A 23,708-nucleotide genomic window follows, 5' to 3' on the forward strand; every position below is an offset into this window, starting at 1 on the left:
GGACACTCACCAGACTTCAAATTGGATTGCCTTGGGACATTGAGGAGTGAAAGAATTTTCCTTTAATTATCCTTGCAATAGGTCACTGGTTTCAGTAAGCAAGTGTTAAGAAATTTGAGAAGAGAAATTTCATGACTTATTTCTACCAACTTATTAATATAAATAAAAAACTATTAAGAATAGAGACTATGAATTATTTTATATATAAAAAAATAATAGAGACTAAAGAATTATTGCTATCGTAGCTACTTTTGCAAGCCTCTACTAAGTCTTCCCTTAGTGCATGTTTTTCTCACTTGGAAAAGACCCCCTCATTTTCAAGAGTTGATTTAAAAAATAAACCATTACTGAGTGCAATTCAATATTTAATTTATTTTAAATTCCTATAATAATTGAAAAAAATTATTACATAAGGCTTGACCAGGAAGGGAAGGAATAGGGGGGAAGAAGGAAAAAATCTGTGAGAATGTGGAGCAGATGGATTTCCTTCTGTAAAGAGGACCAATCTGGTCATTGATCTTAGCTTGCTGTAGTTGGCTAACAGGAGAATATGTATCATTGAAGGAGAACATACTGTCTCCTATACCTGACTTCCTCCTTAATGTATGAACTTTCCATCCTTAAAGTTACTAATTTTATTTAGGAAATAGATTACATCATTTCTTTCCAATTATTCATATATATAATCTATATAATCTATATAATATATATATGTGCCCATTGTCAAGTTATTTATCCTCATGGAGAAACTCACTTTCTGACCCCCTAACAAATGGCTTGGCTATATAAACTCTTGGGTTATAAAAAGTCTGACCAGAAGCTTTAGCAGCCATTGTATGCTTTTGCTGGTTTTACCTCTCTTTTCTCCTTGCCACTAGAACAGCATGCCCTAAATATGATCACTTTTCTTCATCATGTATCTGAAAATGAAGAAGATATGTGGAACAGAGCCACAGCAAATATGCAGCAGTGAGGAAAAAAAAGTCTTTGCTTTATAAGTCAAGTCACTGAGATTTCGGAGTTATTGCAAAGTCTTTGCTTTATAAGTCACTGAGATCTCGGAGTTATTGCTACAATGACCAATTCAAGTAGAATATCCCAAAAAGTATTCCAATCCCAAAGATGTTATGAGGTATCCAGAGAATAAAGGGCTTTCATGGTCAAGTAATTTGGGAGTATACAGGGTTAAGAAAAATTAACAATTTCTTTTCTGCAGTTCTCACAACATTTTGGTGTGCTGACAATATGCATCTTTTTTTTCCTAGAAGGGGATGTAGTATATACTACTTCAGAAACCTTTCCACAAGTACTACCTTGGGGATTAGCGTTCCTTGGGACATACTCTGAGAAATGTTTGGTTAAAACACTGAATTGGGATTACAATCAGCTGCAAGATAGAGAAAAATAGCTCAGAGGCTTAAAAGCATTTCCAGTATGAATTTTCTGATGTCGATTAAGTTTTGAGCCACAACTAAATGCCTTTCCACATTCCTGACATTGATAGGGTTTCTCACCAGTATGAATTCTATAATGCTCTTTAAGATGTGAATGACGCCTAAAGGCCTTCCCACATTCTTTACATTCATAAGGTTTCTCACCAGTATGAATTCTCTGATGTTCAGTAAGTTGTGAGCCACGAAGAAAGGCCTTCCCACATATCTTACATTCATAGAACTTTTCACCAGTATGAATTCTCTGGTGGCAAGTAAGTTGTGAGCTGAGAGTAAAGGCCTTCCCACATTCTTTACATTTAAGATTTTTCTCACTAGTATGAATTTTCTGATGTCGTGTTAATTCTGAGCCACGAATAAAGGCCTTCCCACATTCTTTACATTTAAGATTTTTCTCACTAGTATGAATTTTCTGATGTCGTGTTAGTTCTGAGCCACGAATAAAGGCCTTCCCACATTCTTTGCATTCATAGGGCTTGTCACTAGTGTGATGTTTTTGATGGTAAGAAAGTTGGGAGCCATCGATAAAGGCTTTCCCACATTCTTTACATACATAGGGCTTCTCACCAGTATGAATTCTATGATGTATAATAAGATGTGAGCACTGAGTAAAGGTCTTTTCACATTCCTTACATTCATAGGGTTTCTCACCGGTATGAATTCTCCGATGTTGAGAAAGATGTGAGCTCCGAATAAAGAACTTCCCACAAAACTGACATTCATGAGGTCTCTTGCCAGAGTGAACTCTCTGATGGTAAGCAAAGCTGGAGGAATTGCTAAAGGACTTCAAACATTCCTTACACTCATAGGGATTCTCACCAGTATGAATTCTCTGATGTCGAGCAAAGAATGAGCCACGACTATAGGCCTTCCCACATTCCTTACATTTGTAGGGTTTTTCTCCAGTATGAATGCTCTTTTGACGAGTAACAGCTGTATGCTGGCTAAAAGTGGGCATGTTTTCACAGGTGATTATCATTTGTCTAAAATATTCCTCTTGATTTCCTTCTTCTCTCTCAAACAGGCTATTGTTTTCCCAATCATCACTGAAACTACAGCCATCAAATTTATGTCTTTGAAGTCTTTCCTTTCTTTCCCATTGTAATGATTCTTTTTCATAGATGTCCTTTTTTGGAAATAATTCCTTGGTCCCACAACTAGACTGCAAGTCTGAAAGATAATAAGAAAGTAAACAATTATCATTTTTCTTTCTAGGAAAATAAAATTTCCAGATAGAAATGGGTAAAAGAAGAAAAAAGTTTAAATAGTTCTCAAATATTGCCATGCAATATTCAAAAAATGAACAGTAAGAGCACACAAAGATCATATAAAAAGGTGACTCAGATGATCAGGAAAGCAGATTGTCAGTGGTTCTCCAATTTTAATAGGGATCAAAATCAGATAAGGAGGTCATCAAAAATCTGGGTATCTGGGTACCACCCCAGACCAAAGGAATTACACACTAGAAGATTTTAAGGTTATTAAACTCAATATAATAAAACCAGCCTCCTAGCACAGTGGAGGCATTAAGTAAATAAATAATTGCTGAGTGACCTGATTTAAAAGGGGGTGGGCTAAGGGCAAAATACAAAGACTAGGAAAAAGGGAACAAAGTTGCCACTTCCCTTCATTAGGCAGAAACTTTCCCACTGTTCATTCTCTCCTAGGCCCAGCCCTATATAGTTGTCTTTTTTCTTGTTACACTACCTGCACTAAGGTACTGAGATGATTGATTGATTGATTGGTTGACTGATTTTCTCATTCATTTATTACTTACCCATCCTATATATGCACAAATCCTTTTCTTCTTTCATTTCATTTATCTTTTCCTCCCTTCCATCCCTTCTATTCAAGGCATGATATTTATACTTCTAAGAAAAATATATCTACAATTTTCTAAGCATTTTAATAGGTATATAGCAAAATGAGGTCTTCATGAATTAGAAGCAAAAAGAAAAGGGATATTGAAGAGAAAAAGGTAAATGTTGAGTATTGGGAAGGGTCTGAGGTCATGGACTTTCTTACAAAGGACATGCTGAATTTAGGTTAAGGGTAATTAACACAGCAATCCAAGTGGGGAAATGGGCTAAGAAAAGTCTCAAGTGCTGAGTGGGTCTTGCACAAATGGAGGAATTCTTCTATACCTGTAGAATGCTCAAGTCTTAAATTCAATTCAATTAAATCTATGCTTTATCATAAATTGTCCTTGGGAGAAGAGAGGAAAGAACTGAGCAAGTTCTCTGGCAGTGACTCCCTGAATGGAAAGGCAGCTGTGGGTTAGTTCCCAAAAAGCAATGAGCAGTAGTGTGCTATAGAATGAAGGTGGCATTCTATAGCACACTACTATAGAATGTCACCTTCAGGCCCCAGAGCTACTCATTATTAGTTTTATGTCTTTGATAAATTACTTAAGTTGTCTGAGCTCTGTGAACTCCTATAATAAATAAGGGGAGGATAAGAAAATCCATTCTCATAGGGTTGTGAAAGTTAGGAATAATGTGTATAAAGGACCTGGCATAAGGAAAGTATTCAGTAAGTGTTAGCTATAATTATTGCTACTAATATGAAAGAATGGTTTGGTAACCATGGGGAAACTGGGCAAAAGAAGCCATCTCTATACAGCTCAATAAATGGTAGTTATTATTCTTACTACTATGGAACAATAGTCTCAGAAATGGAAAAATACAGAAGCGGTATGGATTGAAGACATCAAAATGGACCCCCAAAAGGTAGGTCAATCCTGAAGGGAGAAAATTTTTCTAGTTAACCCCCCCAAAACTGGTCCATCCATTGGCCCTGTTATTTTTTCATCCCCATCATGGCCTTCCTCACTTTTGCTCATCTATCTTAGATTCCATGATCCACCACTGTTATCACTCTCTTGCATACCCCCCAACTCCAATTAAACCTAGCTCCCTGGAACCTGTACTTGCAAGTAGGTGGGGGGAAAATACACGAACATGTGACTAGACTCATTTAAAATATATAATCACCAATCCCAAGTGAACCATTAGTTTTGCATAGCAATTCTACTGTCAGTAAATTTAAAAAAGTAAAAGACCAGGTGGAAAAACTCTAAGCATATTCCTCACATAGTTTGTTTTGAAACTGTTTTTCTCACAACCCTTTAACTCCAATCAGTGGACCCACCTCAAAGTAAAGGCCTTAGCACTACATCAAATAGATTGGTAAATGAATGCTATTAAGTTAATACAAAATATTTACTCTAAGTCTGAGTCTTTTTGTAGGATCTTTCAACTACTGATCAAAATTATCATACATTGCTGAGGACACTATATTGCTAGTTTTAACAAGTTTTAAATACTTTAGCACAGAGTTCCACATTTGGAATCAACCATAAAGATCCATATGAATAGAGATATGTTTCAGAGTTGTAATTTTGATAATAAAAAAATGGAAAGCAACTTTAATGTACAATGATACATATACTTTAAAGCTTTGCCAAAATAAGAAAGCATAAGATAAGGGTTCTGTGGGAAAAAAATATGATAGAAAGTCAAATATACTCTATGATTAGAACAATTTTAAAACATGGATACTGTTTCTAGCATTTAAGATTTTTAAAAAGAAAAGTTCTTTCCCTCATTTCTCAAATGAAAAAAGTGTTTCAGTGTATGCTACTCTGATATGTCATCTGCTCACACCATGACAGTCATTACTATCAACCATACCACTCCTACCTGGACAGTCATACCATGACACTGCCCTCTGCCCTCTACTGGTAACCTGCTTTGCCCCAGTCACTCCTGTATCATTTCTTCCTCCTTAGAGTAGACACAGAACATCTTCCAAACACTCTACCACATCTACATCCTTAGCCCCAACATTCAACTCAGTATCCTCATCACAACTTCCCTTATGGAAAACTCTATTTTATGGAAATTACTTATGACCACATTCTGTCTTCCTTCTTAAGCTGTCAATTTCTTAATAGCCTATTCATGTCCTTTTTAGTCCCCCAAACCAAGAATAAGAATACTATCACAGAACACTTCTGTGGTGCTTGCTAGACACTGTTCAAAGTACTCTACATATATTAACTCATTAAATCCTTATCAGGTGAGTATTATTTAAATCACAATTCTGCAGATGAGGAAACTAAGGCAAGTTGTCCAAGGTAAGCTAGAAAGTGGTACAACTGCAATTCAAACGCCAGCAGTCTGGTTCTTATCCACTATGCTCTACTCCTTCTCGTGCAAGACCCTAGAGGAGACCTGCATGGATTAGAAAAGTCAATAAATGGTGGTTAAGAGATGAGTGAATAAATGAATTATAGGTTGCTGAATCAAAAATAACTGGTCAAAAAAGGGAATAAGCTACTGGACAGTAAGAAAAAATTATCAGAAGTAGTTTAAAAATAAGTATTTGGGGGGGATGAATATACTTAAGTGTAAATACAAAAGAGCAAATAAAAAAGAACTGGAGATTAAGAACCTGTGAAGAGTGTCCATTGGGGAGGAAGAAGGGCACCTCTCTCTTTGAAATGGGAGGGAAACTGAGACAAGCAGAGCACAGAGAATGGTCACTGAGTGTACAGGGGGATTACGCTGAAAGATCTTACTTTCCTCCCAAGGTATCAGGCCTTTCTCCATAGGCCATGACCTCTAAGAGGAGCTTCTCAACAAAGATTTCAAAGGTGTTGCTGGGCCATTCCCCCATCTAGTCATCCATCACTCACCCAGGCACTGTCTTCCTGCCATATCTCCTGCAACCATCCACGGTTCCTTCCCTTGCTCCAATAAAGAGATCACATCTGGCTTAGAAATGGAACATCCTGCTCACAAGAAAAGAAATGGAAATTTATCATGCTGTAGAGGCTCCAGAATTCAAATGCAGACCTTTGGACACAAATGAAGAGAGGCAATTACAAAAAGGACAGGAAGGAGGAAGAAAGGTCTTCTGTAGGTGCCCAAATGGAACTGCCTGTTGCCAAATCTAAAAAGCAAAAAGACTCTCTTTTAAAAAGGGAAGGGAAATTTATCTATCCACATGAAAGACTACCAGAAATGCATAAGGAAGGAAGAAGAAATTTGAGAAATATTTGCGGATACAGATGCTTACCCACTGAAATCAGGTTGCTGTAGTTCTGGAACATCATCTCTCTGTACAAGTCCTTTTGATCAGAGTCCAGGCATTCCCACTCTTCCTGGGAGAAGTCTACAGCCACATCCTTGAATATCACCAACCCCTGGAATAACAAACTCATGTAGCACCAGTGAAATTAAAAGAAATATTTTAAGATGAAAGAATCAGAGATGGAGAATAGGAAGGCACTGAAAGAAGAGAAAGGGAAAAACAGGCTAGCGCTAGATGCTTGTGTTGTGGTAGAGCACAATGAGAAAATTAAAGTACATTCTACTTGCTGCAGCAAAACCTTATTCTAATGGGGGGGGGTCCATTATTCTTTCATGCCTGGGACGAATAAAATCTACGTGGAGATTCCCAAATAAACAATATAATGTTTACAAAATACAAAGTAAGCTTGACAATGAACAAATTATTAACAATATAAATCCCTCATCTCCATTGAAGGAAAAATGGACTTTTTCCAAAACATAATACTTCTTTCTTGGATTACAGGATTTGGAAGAACCAGGAACTAAAGTGTGGCTGGCCTGAGAACAAAAGTACTTCAAAACTGGAGAGACTGAGATTAGGCCTTCCTTTTACTGTAATTTTTTAAAAACCAACTCAAGATTACAGAATATTTACAAGAAAATCTTGAGTGTTTCTGACAAACAAGGATATCCCCCTGTGTAACACAAAACAACCATCAAAATCAGGAAATTCACATAGATATATCATCACCTATCCTCCAACAACCCACTCAAATTTTGCCAGTTGTCCCCAATAATGTCCTTTATTGCAAAAGGAGCTCAAAGTCATGTCATATCTCTTTAGTCTCCTTCAGTCTGGATAAGGTCATCAGTCTTTCCTTAATTTTCATGTACGTGACAATCATGAAGATTAAAAGCCAGTCATTTTGTAGAATACCTCTCAATTTGATAAAAAAAAAAAAACTTTACTGAGGTGTAATTTACATATGTCTAAGCTTCACCCACTTTAAGAATACATTTAATTGGTTTTTTTAATAAATGTACAGAATTGTGCAACCATAATCAGAACACAATTTTTTTTTTTTTTTTTTTTTTGGTTAAAACAACAGGAATTTATTATCTCACAATTTGGGGGGCTAGAAGTCTGAAATAAAGTGTCAGCAGGGCCAGGCTTCTTCCAATGTCTGTAGTTCTGGCAGTGGCTTGCCAGCAATCAGTGGAATTCCTTGGCTTGTAACATAACACAAACTCTGCCTCAATCACATGGCTGTCTTCTTTCTTAGTCTTTCTCTATCTGTGTTCATATTTCCTGTCCTTATAAGGATATCATCATATTGGATTAGGGCCCAGTTTGGGCTCATCTTAACTAATAGCATCCTCAAATAGGATAACATTCATGAGACTGGGCACTGGGACTTGAACATCTTTTGGGGGGGACCTCAATTTGATTTTGACTGATGTTTCCTCATGATTAGATTCAGATTATACACCTTTGGCAGGAATGTCACAGAACTCGATAATAAGTTCTCAGTACATAACAGGTGATGGCTTGTCACATTACTAATGATATTCATTTGACCATTTAATTAAGGTGGTGCCTGCCAGATTTATCCAAGTGAAGAAATTTGAGAATATGTAAATATCCCATTCCTCATAAAACTTGCAATATATTTGATCATTTATATCAATATGAATTTAAGGTTTCTCACTGAGGGAAAGAGGAGTTACAAATATGGAAAGGGAGAAAACTAGAGTAAATATTGTAGTGTTAGAATGAAATTGGAAGAATCAGTGTGAACTCATGGTTTCCAACATATACAATCAGATATAGAAATTAGTATAGACAGATACCATTTCCTACTAAATGGAAAATGGGCTCAGTGGAGAAATGGCAGGTATCAGGGTAAAGTAGGTAGAGTACAAAATGAGCACAGAAAATCTCATTATGTAGGAAAGTAAGGAAGTATTCAAAGACTGATAGGGACATGTTCCAAAGGACACAGAAGCTGGTTTAAAGGATCTCCTACTGCCAAATCAGGGATAATTTGAAAATGAAAATATATGAGAGTAATGTATCATAAACTATTGAATTAAATAGGAAAGTAAGTCCTAGGTAGAGATCAATCAGGTAGGAAATTTTAAAATGTGAAATAAAAATGTTGACATGACCTAGGGAAAAAAAAGACTGAATTTCAGGGAGGAAAAAAGCAATTCCTACTCACAGAGGCCATGGCTTTTTGAGTTCCAAGGTCTAATAAGCAGCTCTCATCTGAATTCTTCTCATAGAGAAGCAGGTTCCTGAGAAGGAAGAACTGGGACAAAGAAAGAAGCCATGAGAGACCAGGCTTTCCACAGAGTTTTTAGGCTGACCAGGTTAGAATGAATTCTTGTCTTTCTCTCCATCCTTTTCTTCCATGGACATTTACTAAGGGAAATCAAAAGGAATCTAGACAACTCTCAGTCCTACCAAAAAATTCAGAGAACCAAGCTACAAGAGCATGGATCCAAAGTAGTAAGATGTTTAATAGATCTTGTAAACCAAGCACTTTAACAGGAAAAAATTCAGGATCCAAAAGATAACACTTTTCTAACTTTTTCTGAACAAAACATCCTCTCTACCATTGTAGGCCCTAAACCAGACTTGCCTAGGTGGCAACCCATGGCCACAGAACATGAATAGCCCTAAATCTATTAATTGGTTTGTAAATAAATACATTTGCATAAAGAAAATTCCTAGCCCAGATAGCTTCACTAGTGAACTCTATCAAACAATTAAAAAAGAAAATGCTGTCAGTTCTCCACAAACTATTCCCAAAAATTGAAGAGGTAGAAATACTTCCCAACTTATTCTATGAGTCCAGTATAACCCTGTTACCAAAACCTGACAAAGACAGTATAAGAAAACTACAGACCAATATCTCGCATATACATTGTGCCGTTTGGATGTGTTGTATCCCTCCAACGCCATTATCTTTGATGTAATCTTGTGTGGGCAGACCTATCAGTGTTAATTAGATTGTAATTCTTTGAGTGTTTCATGGAGATGTGCCCCACCCAACTGTGGGTGATGACTCTGATTGGATAATTTCCATGGAGGTGTGACCCGCCCATTCAGGGTGGGTCTGAATTAAATTACTAGAGCACTATATAAGATCAGACAGAAGGAGCAAGCTGCTACAGCCAAGAGGGACACTTTGAAGAAAGCACAGGAGCTGCAGATGAAAGACAGTTTGAAGACAGCCGTTGAAAGCAGACTCTTACTCTGGAGAAGCTAAGAGAGGACAAATACCCCAAGTGCAACTAAGAGTGACATTTTTGAGGAACTGCAGCCTACAGAGGAATGTCCTGGGAGAAAGCCATTTTGAAACCAGAACTTTGGAGCAGACGCCAGCCACATGCCTTTCCAGCTAACAGAGGTTTTCCCGACACCATTGGCCATCCTCCAGTAAAGCATTAGTAAACTAGAACATACATATATACAAAAAATTCTAGACAAAATTCTAAAAAATTGAATCTAATCATATATAAAAAGGTAGTACATCATGATCAAGTGGAATTTATCCCAGGAAGGCAAGATTGGTTTAACAGAACACCACCAGTCAATGTAATTCACCATGTTAACAGTCTCAAGAAGAAAAATCACATGACCATCTCAAGAGACACAGAAAAAGATTTTGGCAAAATCCACCATCAATCATGATAAAAACCCTTAGTGAACTAGGAATATAAGACAATTTAATCAACCTGTTAAAGGACACCTACAAAAAAAACTACAGTTAACACCATACTTGAGGGTAAAACACTGAATGCATTCTCCCTAAAGTCAGAAACAAGACAAGGATATCTGCTCTCACCACTTCTATTCATCATTGCACTGGAGGCTTTATGCAATGCATTAAGGCAAGAAAAAGAAATAAAAGGCATTCATATTGGCAAGGAAGAAGTAAAACTTTCTTTATTCTTAGACAACTTGAGTGTCTATATAAAAATCTGGCCAAATCTACAAAAAAGTGACAAGAACTAGTAAGTGAGTTTAATAGGGTTTCAAATACAAGATGGATACGCAAAAATCAGTTGTATTTCTATACTAGTAACAAACCACTGGAAATTAAAATTTTAAAAAACACCATTTATAATAGCTTCAAAAAATATGAAATACATAGAGCTAAATCTGACAAAAGAAATTCAGGACTTGTATACTGAAACTACAAAATGGTTCTGAGAAAAGTTACAGACTTAAATAAATGGAGAGATTTACCAATATCATTGCTCAGAAAACTCAATATTGTTAGGATGTCAATTTTCCCAAAATTGATCTATAGGTAGAATTTGTCCCATTCACAATCCCAGCAGAATTTTTTATAGAAATTGACAAGCTGATTATAAAATTCATATGGAAATGCAAAAGACCTAAACTACCATAAAAAGAAAAACAGGGCTGAAGGATTTGCACCACTTATTTCAAGACGTATTTATAAAGCTACAGTAATCAAGACACTGGTGTCAAGATAGACAAACTGAACAAAGAAACAAAACAAATAGTCCAGAAATAGCCTCACACATGTTTAGCTAACTAATTTTTTATTAAAGTGTAAAGACAATTCAATGGAGAAACGATGGTCTTTTAAACAAATGATATTGGAACAACTGGATATCTATTTGCAAAATAAAGAACTTTGATCCATCCCTCATACATAAACAAAAATTAACTCAAAATGAATAATGGATTGAAATATAACACCTAAAAACAAAGGAGAAAATTTGTGACCTGGTTTCATAAAAATATTTCTTACATCTGACACAAAAAGCATGATCCATAAAAGAAAATATTGGTAATTTAGATTCCATCATAATTTAAAACTGTTTTGTGAAAGACACTGTTAAGAGTATGCTAAGGCAACATGAAAAAACTAAAACATAATAAAATATAAATAAAAGTAAACAAAGAAAAAAATACAAAAATAAACAAAACAAAAACAAAAAATACAGAAAAGAAAAACAAAGATGCAAAAACAAAAAAAAACGGTATGCTAAGGCAATGCACAGATGGGAGAAAATATTCACATATATGTATATATAAATATATATATATATGAAGAACTCTCAAAAGTCAATAATAAGAAAATAAACAACCCAAGTTTTTAAAATGAGCAGAAGATTTGAGCAAAAAAGACATGAAAGGCAAACAAGCATATATAAAAAGTGTTCAACATCATTAGTCATTAGGAAAATGCTAATTGAAACCACAATGAGATAACACTACATACGTATTAGAATTTAAGGAATGAACGTACTGAATATCAAGGCTGAAGAGGAACTGGAACTCTCATACCCTGATGGCAGGAATATAAAATGGCACAATCGCTTGGAAAACAGCTTAGAAGTTTATTAAAAAGTTATCAAACACTTACCATCTGACCCAACCATTCTAGTCCTGAGTATTTGTGAAAGCATATTTCCTTACAAAGAATGTACACAGATATTTATAGCAGCCCATCTGGTAATAGCTAAAAACTGGAAACAACCCAAATGTGCATTAAAAGGTGAATGGACAAACAAATTGTAATATGGCTATATAATGGAATACTACTCAACAATAAAAATGAATGAACTATTGATACACAGCAACATGGATGAATTTCAAAAGAATTATGCTAAATGAAAAAAGGCAGAAGAGTACATACTGTTCGTTACATTTATATAAAACTCTAGAAAATGCAAACTAATCTATAATGACAGAAGGTATACCAGTGATTGCCTGTGGATGATGGGGACAGGGACTGGTAAAAGGAAGGATTACAAAGGACATGAGGAAAATTTGGTGGTGATATATCCACAAGTGCATTCATATGTGAAAACATAAAATTGTGCACTTTAAACATGTGCAGTTTGTTGCATGTTAATTATATCACAATAAAGCCTTTAAAAAGGAAAAAGAACATACAGGGAGAAAGAGAGGAAAACTCCACGTAATGGAATGACAACTAACAAATATAGAAGGTCTTTTTTACCACCTTCAACGTAGTAATTAATTTCCACAAAGATCACCAATAGATGGCAAAACCATTAGGGGACTGGTTGTTAGGAAACCTATATCAGGGGTACCCATGACCCCTTCAGGTTTGGTGAGTCACTGGAAGGACTCAAAGCACTCAAGAGTCACAATACTAATGGTTTCAGTCTATTACAGAGAAAGGATACAATGCAAAATCCACAAAAGAAAAGGTGCATTGGGCAAAGTCTGGGGAAACCAGGCCTATGCTTTCAAGAGCCTTCTCCCAGTGGTGTCACAAAGACATGCTTAGTTCCTACAGGACGAACTGTGACAACATGTGCAGAGTGTATCTACCTGAGAAGTTTGCTTGAACTTCGGAGTGCAGGGTTTTTATTGGGGGTTGGTTGTGTGCCTGCTTGACTGACCAGTTACTAAAGCTCCAGAACCACAGAAGGAAAGCTGGTATTCACCGTAAATCACATTGTTTGCACAATCTAGACAAACTGGTACAGCATAGTTCAAGGCCCCAAGTATGCAAAACACTCTTATTCATTAGAACATTCCTAGAGTTCAACTCCCAGGATCTGGCAAAAAAAAAAAAAAAAAAAAAAGGCCAGTGACAAAAACAGGCCCTTCTGGAAATGTGCAAGGTTTGAGCAACTCAGGCACGCAGTTAACTCTTTAATGCACTAACCTATGGATTTCTTATTCATTATAAAGGGGAAAATGTAGTCTTTAAATAGAGGGACCTAGTAATGACTGTTTTAGCCAAGTGATCAAATTTGGCATCACCAAGAGAGGGATAACCTGACATGAAGTGCCCATGATGGGATACATGACATAAACAAAATTACCTACAATGTATTCTCGCCAAAAATGTTTGACCTGAATCTAATTCGGCCTCTAGACCTAACATCCAGTTTACAGGAAATATAAGGTATAAGAGAGGAATAAGTTAAATGATACCATGAGGAAACAATTGTAACTACAAGATGTGGGACATTTCTATAAGACAACAGACCTGGACTCTTCAAGAACTGAATCTCATGGAAAAAAGTAAAAAGTAAGGGAAGTCTTCTAGATTCAAAGAAACTAAAGAGGCATAATCATTAACTATACAATAGGAGGCTACATTTATCCTGTTTTTTAAAAAAAGCTACAAAAGACATTTTTCAGAAAATCAGAAATCTGATCTTTGACTAGATATTAGATAATATTAGGAAGTTACTGTTAATCTTAGGTATGATTACAGTACTGTGATTATGTGGAATAATATTTTTACTCTTAGGAGATACATGTTGAAGTATTAAGGGGTAAAATGGCATGATTTCTGTAACTTACTTTCCACCACCACCCTCCAAAATAAGTGTGAGATTAAGTACGTGCATGTATATATATGTGTGTATTTGTGTAGCGTAATATATTGAAATATACTTAGAATTGGTAAATTATTGTTAAATTAAGTAGAGAGTATATAAGTATCCTTTTAAATTTTTAAATGTATGAAATTTTTCATGGTAAAAAGCTGGGGGAAATCAGAGGTGTACTTCTGAGCTCAGAAGTACAATCAATTGGATTTGGTCACTAACGCATAAGTAGGTATGGCAGGAGGAGGAAATCAGAGATGACTCCAGGTTTTCAGACTTGGTGCATGATGGTGTTATCCAGCGATTTGATGGCTTCTTTTTATTTTCCCAACAATCCTAAAGACCAGGTGAAATAGGTTTTATTTTCCACTTTATGCAGGAAAGGGAACAGATCATCCAATACTTTATAACACTTGATACAGCAAATGTGGCAAAATGTTGAAACTGGTGGATCTGGGTATCTGAGGGGGTGGGAGTATTTTAGAGTTCTTTGGGTTTTGAATTGTTTTTGCAACTCTCCTGTAAGTTTGAAACTATTTCAAAATAAAAATTTAAGGAAATCCATCAACAGATGAGTGGATAAACAAAATATATAACGATACATTATGCAGCAGTAAGAAGGAATGAAGTCCTGAAGCATGCGACAGCATGGATGAACCTTGAGGACATAAGGCTGAGTGAAATAAGCCAGATAGATAGTGCATAATTTCACTTATATGAACCACTTAGAAAATGTGAATTCAGAGTCTTAAAATGTAGAATATAGGGTAATTAGAGGTAGACAGAAGGTAGAGAAGGGGGAGTGATTACCTAATATGAATAGATTTGTTAACGAGATTTGGGAATGGACAGAGATGATGGTAGTTTGTTATTGGGATTATAAGTAATAGTGCCTATTGAAGGTGAATATGATTGAAAGGAGTTGTCTAAAGTCATGTATCTCACTGATTAACACAATAGATATAAATAAGTTCTTGCATGAACTACTTCAAATGTATGACACTTGTACAAAGAGTTAATAATGGAATGGTATACAGGAAAAATTACCGATTGCATGCTATGAACTCTATTTAACTGTAATACCTTACTAGTACCAAACCAGTATTAGAGGTAAATAATTGGGGAGGATAAGGGATATGGGGTGTTTTGGGTTTTCCTTTTTGTGTGGCTGTGTCTGTTATTTTTCTCTTTGAAGAAATAAAAATTGTCTAAAATTAAGAGTGGCGACCACTGTACAACTAAGTGAGGATACTGTGAGATACTGATTCTATACTTTGGATAGAATATATGGTATGTGAATATATCTCAACAGAAACTGCAGATTCAAAAACTAATAAATAAATAAATAAATAGAAGGATACAATTGCTTGAGAAGACATGGAGAGAGAGGTATACCTATTCAGTGTTGGTGGGGACGTAGAATGGGGCAGCCCCTCCGGAGGGCATGTAGCAGACCCACAGGAGGCTAAATATAGGGTTGCCAGAGGATTAGGTAATCCCATTACTAGGAATATACTCAGAACTGAAAGCAGGGACACAAATAGACATTTGCACACTGATGTTTCTGGTGGCATTATTCATGATAGCCAATGCTCAGAGGTGGCCAAAGGGTCCATCGACTGATGAGTGGAAGGACGAGCTATGATGTATACATACGATGGAATATTGTGCAACTACAGAAAGGAATGAAGTCATGAGGCATACAACAAGGTGAATGAACCTTGAGGACAATATGTTGAACAAAATAAGCCAGAAACAAAAGAACAAATATTGTATGGTCTCACTTAGAAAATGCTAATGAGAAAATTAGGGCCTAGATTGTAAGCTCATACAACAGTCACATTTATTCCAGCAGTCACATTCATCCCTGAAGATTGAGAGAATGAAGAAATGAGAGGGAGGAGTTGTAACAGAGAAGTTAGGGTTCAACAAGTCATTATGACTAATGAATAATTATATAGATATTTCTTTTTAGTTTCTAGTGTATTAGAACAGCCAGAAGGAAATACCTGAAATTGTGGAACTGAACCCATACTATACTTTGAAATTTGCTCTATAATAAGTTGTTAAACTGTACTTTGAAATTTATCACTTTTATGTATATATATTTCACAATAAAAAATACTTAAAGAAAGTTTAAGAAAAAAAAAGAAATTATGAGACTTGCCCAAAGTCACATACTGGTAAGTGGTAGAGATGTGTCTAAGATGTGTCTAAACCCCAGACTTTTTTTTTTTTTCAATAATGGTAAAATATACATAACTTAAAACCATTTTAACCATTTTTAAGTGTACAATTCAGTGACATAATGTACACTGATAATGTTATGTAACTTTCACCATTATCTCTTTCCAGAATATTTTCATCATGCCAAACATACTAGTAAGTGGAGAGATGAGTCTAGAATCCCAGACTTTTGAGTCTTGGTCCAGAGTACTTTTCCCTTCAGAGCTGCCTCCCCAGTGTTACCAACATCATGCTCATTGTGGAGAGCAGGAAATGGAGGGAGGGATAAATCCAGTTACAGGTTGATAAGAAAAGGAAACCAAAACGCTCTGCATGTGCTTTGCCACAGCAGCAAGAATTAGCAGATAATTCTCTTCTACAAAGTCCTAGACAGGAAGATCTTGGCCATGATGAGGCTAGAGACAGAGCTAACAAATATTCACAGAACTCAGAGGGGGAAAAAAAATAGAAGGAACAAATAGAAGGAAAAAAAAATAAATAGAAAGAAAAAAAATTCCAAGTGGACTGAAGATTTAAATATTTAATTAAGAACTATAAAATACCACAGAAAAATACAAGTGACTACTTTTCTAATTTAGGAATAGAGAACAGAACAAGAAAGGTAGAAAATAAAGGAAAAAATAAACCTAAAAACATAGAAAAAATTTTATTTGGCTAAATAAACCAAGGAATGACAACAAATGAGGGAAAAGTTTGTAACATACATGACAGACAATGGAAAATAACTTCAGGAAAATGGCCAAGTTTCTAAATTTTTGTAATGTGCCCATATTATTTTCAAGATCAGGAAAGAATGATTGAGTTCTTTTCATTGCAGGGGAATTAAGGTGGGCAATATCCAGGGAGATGTAGCATTCTAACCAAAGGAAAAATAAGAAAAATAGCATAATGTTTATTGATCCAGAGAATTCCAGCAAGAAAATTAGTGTGCCTGAAGCAAATAACACTTACATGTTCTTGAATGTTCTTTGGGCTGGAGACAAATCTTCCTTAAAACATAAGAGACTCTTTCACTTCCAGCTGTTCTGTGAATAAACAAATTTAGGTAAGTGTAATTTAAAGAATCAGTAACACAGTGCACACAAAGCAAACAGTATAAGATATAAACATAAATGTGAGTTCTGCTTTCTCCCCTTCTGAATCACTTACTTTTAAATTCCTATGGATTAAATCTTTATAAAATATCTTACAAATCTTTACCTTGGATGGAATCTTTATGAAATGTCTTCCAAATGTCTTGCAAATCTTTACTTTAGAAAATGGAACTTAATGCTACTCACTCAATATTTCTTAAGTTGTTTTGTTTCTTATTAACAGTGTCATTTAATGTAATGTGATAAATACTTTTTGTCATTATGAATAACTTTATAATAGTAATTTTTATTAGGTACATATTTTATCATGTGGATACAGAATGATTTATTTTATGAGTTATCTGTTATTTGAATGTGAACTCTGAACTGCTTCTTTGTACCTACATAATTCTGCATAGCTCTAAGAATGTTCATGAAATAAATAACCAGAAGTAAAATCACTGAAGATCAAAGGTCATCCCAAGTTATTAATGTCTTTGATTCTAGACAAATGGTTCTAAATCTTTTGGGCCATACTCCCTTTGAAGGATATTATGAAAACATAGATTCTTTTCTCAGAAAAACTCACATAAAAAAAATGTCCCAAATTTTACATTCAATTTAAAGATTTTATAGACCTATAGAAGCTTATCTAGTGAGTCAATACCATGTATACTTTAAAAAGTTTTCCCAGTGCCTAGCAAAGTACCTGGCATGAATTAGAAAATCAAACATTGGTTAAAAATATAAATGATGGAAAAGGAAAAATATTGGTAGTTCATAATGCTTAATAAAATTTTGAATGCACATATTCTATGACCCAACAATTCAAATTCTGTATATTTATCCCATAGATATGCTTAGGGATGTGCAAAATTACATATACAGATACATTAAGCTCAGTATTATTTGCAGCAGCAAAACATTAGAAGGAGTGTAAATCTCCAGTTACAGGGAGGCAAGTTAAGTAAAGCATGTTACATACATATAAGGAATACTAGGAACTCCCAAAAGAATAATGACCGTCTCTAGTATTAACACGAAACAATCTCCAAGACAGCCTATTAAGCTGTAAAAAGTTTTAAAATTATATAAGGTACAAAACATTGGTGGAGAGGTTATGCTATCTTTTGTGTGCAAAAATAGAAAAAAAGAGAAAATGATAGAGAAGACAGGTTTGCTTGCATTTGTATTATCTCTAGGGGATACTCAAGAAATCAGCATCATTTGTTCTATCTGTGGAGGGAATAGGGCGCCTCAGGGTCAGGAATGGAAAGACTTTTCACACTATATGTTTTCACACTTTTTGAATTTTTATGCTGTGTGAAAGGATTACCAATTTTTAAAGTTGATAAAAGTTTAAAGATAAGAAAATAAAACTTATCAAATTTCCCTCTAGGAAAGATATTTTTCTAAGATTTCTGATACAGTGTAAGATTGAGCATGGAGTACTGCCAATAAATAAGAGGTGACCAGGAGGGGACCAGTGAAGGCAAGGTGGAGGATGGAAGTGGGCTTTTTGAGTCTATTCCAGCACTGTCCAATGGAAGAAAATATAATGTGAGACCTACATGTAATTCAAAATTCTCTAGTAGCTGCATTTCAAAAATAACAAAAACAAACATGTAAAAATAATTTTAATAATATACTCTAATCTAGTATTTCCAAAATATCATTTCATCATGAAATCAACGTAAAAGAATTACTAGTGAGATAATTATTGGGATAATTTTTTTTCCTACTCAGCCTTACATATCTGGGGTGTATTTGACACTATCACCCTTCTCAATTCTGATCGATCACATTTCAAATGTCCAGGAGCCCCTTGTGTAGTGGTTACCTTATTGCACAGCACAGGCCCACTGCTATGGCTCCCAATATTGACTCATACAGGAATGCCTAGGAAAAAAAACACTGGATAAGTCTTGGTTAAGAATTCTCCGGAGAAGGAAAACAAACACATGCTCTGAAAAACAAGAAGGCATTTTAAGGGAAGAAACAAAGTAGCCACTCACATCACAGCTTGCAGCACACCATGATTTCTTTCCTTGTTCTCTGGGCATCTTTCTTAGAGAAGGGCAGAAGTGGAAAAGAGGGAAAGAATCATGGAAAACTGGGCCCTTCTTGAAGCCTAGACTGACTAAGAAAAATCACAGCCTCACTCCTCCTTCCCACTACTTGTCATAGACCGATAGAGGGAGGTAGAGGGAGTCTGAGTAAGCAGCTCCCTCCAGGATCAGAGAACGACCAAGTTTCATGACAAAAGGGGCCATGGTAGGGTAATCCAAAGGATCCAGGGGTTCTCCTCCTCCCACCCCAGGATCTAACCTGGCAGCCACTTCCAGCTCCATAATTTTCATCCTAAAACCTGGTATAGGGCATGGAAACTCTTCACCTACACCTTCACTCTGGGCTCACATTCCTACTTGGAGTCCACTTCTACGGAACAGAGGCCTCTGTCACAATAAGGAGAGAGGAAGGAGGAACGGCCGAGACTTCAAAACCACAAGTTCCTAAGAACCTAGAACCCACAATTAGCCTCAGGGTGCACATGACTCACTCCCATGATACCCAGTCTGTAGCAGTTCCCACCTGGGTACAGGGGGAGGAAATACAAGAGAAACCCATAGAGGACCTGCTTCTGGGAGAATATGGAGGCACTGTTGTGAAAACAAGATGGGCACAAATATCAATCCCAAAAACAAAAATGAGAATCTTTTTCTCAGGAGCACCCATCTCCTACCAATTAAACTCCTACAGTCAACATTGACCAATGGCCACAGGCACGTAAGCTCACAGTCTCACTCAGAGATCCACAAAAGCACCATCATACAGCCAGTACATCATACAGCCAGAAAGACTGAAATGAAGATAGGATCCTCCCACATCTACTCGCTTCACACCCAAACACCTATGTGAATGAGAAACAACAAACAGTAACATACAACCACACTCACCACTCATTGTCTCCCTCACAGAGGCACAATAGCACCACCCACACAGTCACAAACCCCAGAAACCCTGAAATGAAGACACCCTCTTCCCGTCAAATGCCTACCCAGTCAATAACACAAATGTTAACATACAGCCACACATCATGCTCATACATTCTCAGGATTTACTTAAGTACTATCACACTGTCACAACCCAGAAACACCAAAATGAAGATATGCTCTCTCCATCTCCATCCTCCTTCACTGCCAAAGTCTTACTAGAGTCAGTAACACGCAGTCACACAAAACCACAGTCACACCATCTGAACCACAAACGTACTATCACAATCTCACAGTGTGAGGCCACAAACCTGAGAAGCCATAAATTCCTAGATAAGACAAACCCCGCCCTCTCTGAAAGTGCATATTAAAACACACGTGCACATTCCTAAGTATGATAGCTATCTGTACTAAAACTACTTCTGCTATGTATCACTAACTTCAAAGGGACAAGTTTATGATGTTGCAAATCCTGACTTGGCTCTGGGCCTTCTTTGTTCTTGCCCAATATAACCCCAGGACCAGCTTCTGGGTCTGTAAGTTCCCTAATAAACTGTTACCATATTACTATATGGAGTGGCCTGCTTGGCTTTTTCGGTCTGAAGAGCCCATCCAACTTTAGTAGAACCTCTTCTGTGGGTGTATGGCCAGACACACAGCCTGGACAATACGGATATAAAGACAAGCTCTCCCCAACCCCTCCACATACAGAGTCAATAACATAGCCAAGAGTCACACACAGCCACATAAACCCCATTCACATAGTCGCAGACGCCACACATATAACCCCGCAGTCACAATCACGTACAGCCATGCAGCCGGCTAGCACCGCGAACAGGTACGGAGATCCCGAGTCACAACCGTAACACCTACACCTCACCCCACCTCCAACACACACGCCCCTCCCTGCCCCCTCCCCCCCATCACCAGCTCCCTCACCCCCCGCCGGCCACGGGTCGGTCCAGTTCCATAGCGGCTCTGTCGAACCTGCCCGTCCCAATCTGTCGCACCCGAGCCCCCGCGGCTGGCCGGGCAAGCACTCCTAGGCCCCACTCGGACTCAGAGAAGCCGGCGCAGAGACAGCTGGGAAATGTAGCCCGAAGCCCGAAAAACCCGAACGGCCCTCAACTGGGTCGTCGATGCTTAACCAAATCTTCAGGCCACTCATCCCTGGCACCAGAAATTTAGCCAAAAGACATGTAGTAGTCTCGAGGCGGGGGGAGTCCTGAGAAATGCAGTCCAGAGCCGGTTGTCACCTGGGAAATGCAGCGGTGATCACTGGGAAATGTAGTCCCGAGTCGGGAGGACCTCGCCGCCTTGCCCTGACTCCTGTCGGCTGGAACCTGCCGGCTGCACTTATGCCCCAATGCCGGACAGGCCAGAACTGAGATATGGGTGCCCAGCCTAGGGTCCTCCGCGTGGAACTGGGCTTCTTTCATTTATTGGGGTCACCCCTGAAGCGTGTGGGAGTTTCAGGGGAGAGGGGTGAGACCTGGGCTCTACAAGGAGGCTAAACCTTGGCGAGTGCGAGCGAATCAGCTGCCAAAGGGGTTCAAAGGAGAGCTGGGGCTTCCTAATGACTGACCCTATGACTGTCATTTTTAAAACAATACTCCTGTAGGGGTCGGGGTGGGGAGCTCCATATCTGGGACCGCAGATCATAAAATCAAAAGAAACAAGACAAACAAAAAGTAAGATAAAAGAATTAGAGGTTCAAATCTTCCCAACCACTGGATAATAGGGATTCCAAGAAGACAAAACTGAAAAAATGAAACAGTGAAAATTATCAAATAACGGGAAAGTTTCTCAAAGGTGACAGACAAGTCAGAAAGATGAAAGTCCGTCAAGTACCAAGCACAATGGCTGAAAAAGATCCATTGTAAGATATATAATTGGGGAATTTCAAATCAATAGGGATGGCAGACTTCCACCACTGACCAAAATGGCATAAGCCTATTACAGTGTCTCCCTTCCACTGATTACAACTATTGAGTAAAATAACATGGCTGCCTGCATAGACTTTGCCGGGATGGGACCCCAGTTCAGAGAAAGGTTTTTCTAGAAGACGAAAATAACTGACCTGCAGGGGCTTTCTGAGAAAAGTGGAAGCACCTTACAGAATTGCAGATAAACACTAGTTTTGGTACTGTAGACACAGCTTATCAGAATGGACAAATATATACTAACCAATGTGTATCTGCTCTCCACTTTGTAAGACACCCCCCTCCATGTAAAATAGAAACAATGTCAGCCAATCTGAACATTTCCTCACTTGCTTCTGCGTTTGCCCTATATGAGCTTCCCCTTTCCACTCCCTGGGCAGAGCTCCCTTCTACTTTCTGAATAGGATGCTGTCCGATTCATGAGCCACTCAATAAAGCTGTGAGATCTGAAACTGCATGAAAAGTTTTTCTTTTATCACAACTTAATGCCCTGGAAGGAAGACAAAAAGCAACCACCTGAGGGCTCAGAAAAATAAATAATAGCAGGAAGATGGGAAGGGAGGTAAAATGAGAAGAATGAGCAATATGGTGGCAATTTTACTGGGGTATTATCCTGCTTTATATCCTGGCTTGCCTGATGAGAAGGGAGGCTAGTCCCAAAACTGCCACGGGTAAAGATAAGAAAAAGTATGAGAGAAGCCCCTTCTTTCTAGCCAAAGGACTCAGAAAGGGACCCCTACATGCCAGAGAGTCGGAAAGAGGATGGGATCCCAAGTCTTTTTTTTTTTTAATTCTTTTTCTCTCCTGGTCTTCACCAAGGCCAACCCCAATCCTGAAGCTGCACTGCCACCACCATAGCTGTTGGTGGATTCAATAAAAAAGGCCACTGGGGGCTGAAAAGAGTATATTATGTTTTGTCTCTTTACTTTTGCCACCTCAGCACAAAGGTGGATTAGGTTTTGCAAAAGTGTGTGACAGCATGGTGGAGGGGTGACTAAAGTTTTGACAGAACCCCACTCTTTCTAGCACTCTTTCTAGAGGACAGACAAAATAGGTCCCTGGCAGTCAGAGAAAGTGGGGGAAATTCTGGAGGAGAAATCTAGGGAAGGGGAACCCCTAATTCTGTGAATGAACTCACACAATTCCCACACTCAACCCTGAGCTGTACCTGAGTGGAACAGACCTAAAGAAGCAGAGTAAAGACTCTGAGAACTGAACTATGATATAGACCATTATGCAAGTCCCAAACTAACCTCAAAGTGGCACATGTATGAAGAACCCAAAGCAGCATATCAAAGCCTTTGAAAACTGATCTGAAATTGGAGCCACTGCCCACAGAAGGTGAAACAGAACTTTCATTCTGAATATTACATGAACAACATTCTCCAAATAATTTTAACAGAATGCAGAGTCTCAGAGAATAATTTTCCAAAATGTCCAGAATATAATCTAAAATTATTTGATACATAAAGAACCAGGAAAAAGTGACCATTTCTCAAGGGAAAAGAAAATCAACAGATGCCAAAGTCAAGACAAGCCAGATGGGTGTTCTCACAAACGC

The 23,708-nt window shown here is 37.5% G+C and overlaps 1 protein-coding gene across 8 annotated transcripts; it reads right to left on the minus strand.

Moving 5' to 3' along the window:
• Positions 1 to 323: 323 nt before the first annotated feature.
• On the minus strand, positions 324 to 21,449 carry LOC119521683 (zinc finger protein 420-like). Of its 8 annotated transcripts, none has more exons than XM_037820249.1 (8): positions 21,144 to 21,449; positions 19,227 to 19,274; positions 19,052 to 19,110; positions 17,090 to 17,158; positions 8,752 to 8,841; positions 6,534 to 6,660; positions 6,151 to 6,246; positions 324 to 2,621 (listed from the first exon to the last, which is right to left on the minus strand). In XM_037820249.1, the coding sequence occupies exons 5-8, from the start codon at positions 8,758 to 8,760 to the stop codon at positions 1,384 to 1,386; spliced, it is 1,470 nt and encodes a 489-aa protein (XP_037676177.1). In that variant the 5' UTR covers positions 8,761 to 8,841; positions 17,090 to 17,158; positions 19,052 to 19,110; positions 19,227 to 19,274; positions 21,144 to 21,449; the 3' UTR covers positions 324 to 1,383. The 8 variants fall into 8 exon arrangements, with proteins under 8 accessions (XP_037676177.1, XP_037676172.1, XP_037676173.1 ...); XM_037820244.1 differs by having other exon boundaries at positions 17,090 to 17,163; XM_037820245.1 differs by having other exon boundaries at positions 17,090 to 17,163; positions 19,227 to 19,278.
• Between the last annotated feature and the right edge of the window lie 2,259 nt (positions 21,450 to 23,708).

Source organism: Choloepus didactylus, chromosome 27 (genome assembly GCF_015220235.1).
Source record: "Choloepus didactylus isolate mChoDid1 chromosome 27, mChoDid1.pri, whole genome shotgun sequence".
NCBI lineage: Eukaryota > Metazoa > Chordata > Mammalia > Pilosa > Megalonychidae > Choloepus > Choloepus didactylus.